General features: G+C 43.4%; 1 protein-coding gene across 1 annotated transcript in view; it reads right to left on the reverse strand.

The window, feature by feature from the left end:
• Positions 1 to 190: 190 nt before the first annotated feature.
• AK2 (adenylate kinase 2) overlaps positions 191 to 2,931 on the reverse strand; it is a 23,666-nt gene continuing 20,925 nt past the window's right edge. Inside the window, exon 7 of the mRNA XM_003801264.2 lies at positions 191 to 1,099. Coding sequence (XP_003801312.1) covers positions 1,095 to 1,099 — 5 coding nt within the window. The 3' untranslated portion in view covers positions 191 to 1,094. The remainder of the gene's footprint in view (positions 1,100 to 2,931) is intronic.

Below are 2,931 nucleotides of genomic sequence, written 5' to 3' on the forward strand. Positions count from 1 at the left end.
GAGGCAGGAGACTCGCTTGAGCCCAGGAGTTGGAGGTTGCTGTGAGCTGTAATGCCGTGGCACGCTACCCAGGGGGAGAGCTTGAGGCTCTGTCTCAAAAAAAAAAAAAAGAAAGGGCTTCCAAGCCAGCGTCAGAATTCAATGTCATTTTTGTAGCTTAGGTTCTTTTAAAAAATGCCACAACAGGGAATACAAACTTTTAGCATATTTTATTGATTTAGGGTGAAACAAGGCAGCATTTGGTCAGTTAAGAAAGGCACCTCATTGCAAATAATACATCACAGTATTGTCAAGTGATCCAGTCACAGGATTTGAGATGGAAAGGACAATCTTTGGATGATAAAGCTTAGGACACTTGCTTGTTTAGTTTAAAAAGTCCCTTCACACATCATGGATGAAAGAAGGCAAGAGTGCAGGATTGTGGGATGTGCTGGGTCGCTGCAGAGTGCTCACCCATGAGAGCAGGTGGATTGGTAAATCAATGGTAAGTCAGAGGAAGGGAGGCAGCCCAGCCTCCCCTGCCCCAGACTTTAGTAAACTTGATTTGTTGAGCCACCCTGCTCCCCATGAATACATTTCATCTCTTTCAAATGTGGAGATGATTTTTTGATCTTACACTATGGAGAAACCAGGGTCAGTAGTCAAACCCTCCCTGTTCAAAGCCATGGACAGAAAGAACAAGAGTTTGATTTCCTGTACTCTTGGTCTGGCAACACATGAGGTTTGGTGATAAAAGCTGAGGTCTCAGGGCACTGTCTTTAAAAAAATATTGTTACCAGTCCAAAGTAAATGAAAACCCAATTCCTTAGAAATAATACTGTACCTCCCTATTTCTACCCATATTCTTTGAGCACAATTTTTTAAAAAAATTAATTTTCCCCTTTACTTACACTTTAAAGTTACCATCCATGTGTACAATAATCTGCCTCACTACAACCACACTGCTGCTCTTCTTAATACTCCTCTTGAGCCCCTCAGCAGCCCTCCCTCTCCATCCTCACCATGACCACCCATCCCCTCTGCCCAGCACCTAAGAGCAGGGATCACGCCGCGGGGTGATGAGCAGTGGTGCAGTCTCGCCTGGCCTTCTGTTACTAGGCTGAAATAGAGAGGAAACAAGAGAGAACAAAATGGGTTTTTAAAAAACAAGTACAAATAGAGAGGTCTGGCATGCATGCCCCAGCAACCAAATGCACTGAACACTGGATATTTCTCTGCCAGATGAAAGCTCTCAGGCCTGCTGAGGTTAAAGCTCTGGAATTAAATGAAGCAAAAATATAATCCTAACCATACTGAGAAGGGCATATATATTCTGCGATCTTCTAGTTCTAACTGGCAGCCCAAATATCACATGCACATGTGTGTGCCTGTGTGCACAAATTAATCTATGAGATGGATGACAAATATTTGGGCAAGGACCATGCACATTCAATTAGCAAACATTCAGGGACCTTAACTTGAGGTCAAGTGCCTCCAACTATCCCTAGTCAAAGAGGAGTTGATTCTGACATTCGCCCAGAGAAGGATTTCAGACTCCTGCAGGTATAGCCGATAGTTCTGGTTTATTCCTCTTTCTTGTCCATTCCTGGGAATCATGTGCTTCCCAGGAACACACAAAGCCACGCTGAGTTTCCATTAAGAGTGGGCAGAGTTAGTTTAGAGCCAGGGAAACAAGGCAGAACAGAGGTAGCACTCACTTGGACCAGGCAAAGAGGGAAGCAAGATGGCCACACACCAGTTGCCATGTGGGCAGAAGATAAAACCCCAGGTAGTTCCACAGACAGCAGGAGAGCTCAGGTCAGATGGGGACTGGGCACTTTAGAATCCATTGCATGGAGTCAGCAGCAGATTATGCTGAGGCAGGAGGCATTATTTACTGGATCTGTCACTGACTTTCTAATGGTTTTTCCAGAGGCCGCTTTTTTGTGGTCCTTCACAGCAGTCTGTTACTTCATCTGTTTGCCACAAATCAAGCCAGAGACCAAAAGGTACAGCATGGAACCTAAGAAATGCTCAATGGTTGGGGGGTGGGGGGGAGCTAAGGCTATAAATACAAGCTGGTTATCTTCACAAGTGGTCTTATTTTGGGGTCATCTTTTCTTGGTGAGTCTATGGCTTCTGCCATCATAAAATAAGGGGTGAAGGATTGGATCTGAGAGAGGGTGTGGGTTTAAAAGGGACACATTTGAGATTCACATCCAAGAGAGAGACTAGGTTTGAATAAATTCTGATTAAAATAAATCTAAGACTAGATCACCCCCAAAATACTGTTTTGTTTATGCTTATAAATAAAAGTGAACATTAAAAATAAAAGTGAACAAACCTACCCTGGTCTCTCTCTGGGGAAGTGGTTTTGGCTGCTCTCAGATGCTAAGCCTAGATGTTTAAAAGAAAATCTGACTCATAAGGAGGGACCTTTTCAGCTGGCTTAATCCTTTGGCAAAAATTCAGTTTTTAAACCCAGGTCCTGAATGATCCCTACTTTATAGCACCATGATGTAGATCATTAAAATATTCCAACTTGGCCTTGCTCTTTCTAGTGATACCCTCTCCCAGTAATTTCTGGAATTTCTAATGTAAGTGCCTTTTTTCTTCCATTTAGGGAGACAAAATTAATGATCTCTATCCACGCACTGACTCATGTGGCTTTTTACTATGGGCTAGAAAACAAGTGGAATTCTCTGCCAACAATGTGCCATTAGGAACTATGACCCTGTCTAACTTCATATGATTCTAGACTTCTCTTAATCAGCTGTTAGCATAGAATACATTTTAGGATGTTTTGTAATTGGGATGCCTGGCAGATACCTGGGTTTATTTAGGTCAAAAAATCAAATTAAGACTTTGTCTAGGCCTGGCGCCTATAGCTCAACTGGCTAAGGCGCCAGCCACGTACACCTAAGGTGGCGGGTTCGAATCCCCAGCCCGGAC

This window comes from Otolemur garnettii, unplaced genomic scaffold, assembly GCF_000181295.1.
Source record: "Otolemur garnettii isolate 467f Iridium unplaced genomic scaffold, OtoGar3 scaffold00204, whole genome shotgun sequence".
Taxonomy (NCBI): domain Eukaryota; kingdom Metazoa; phylum Chordata; class Mammalia; order Primates; family Galagidae; genus Otolemur; species Otolemur garnettii.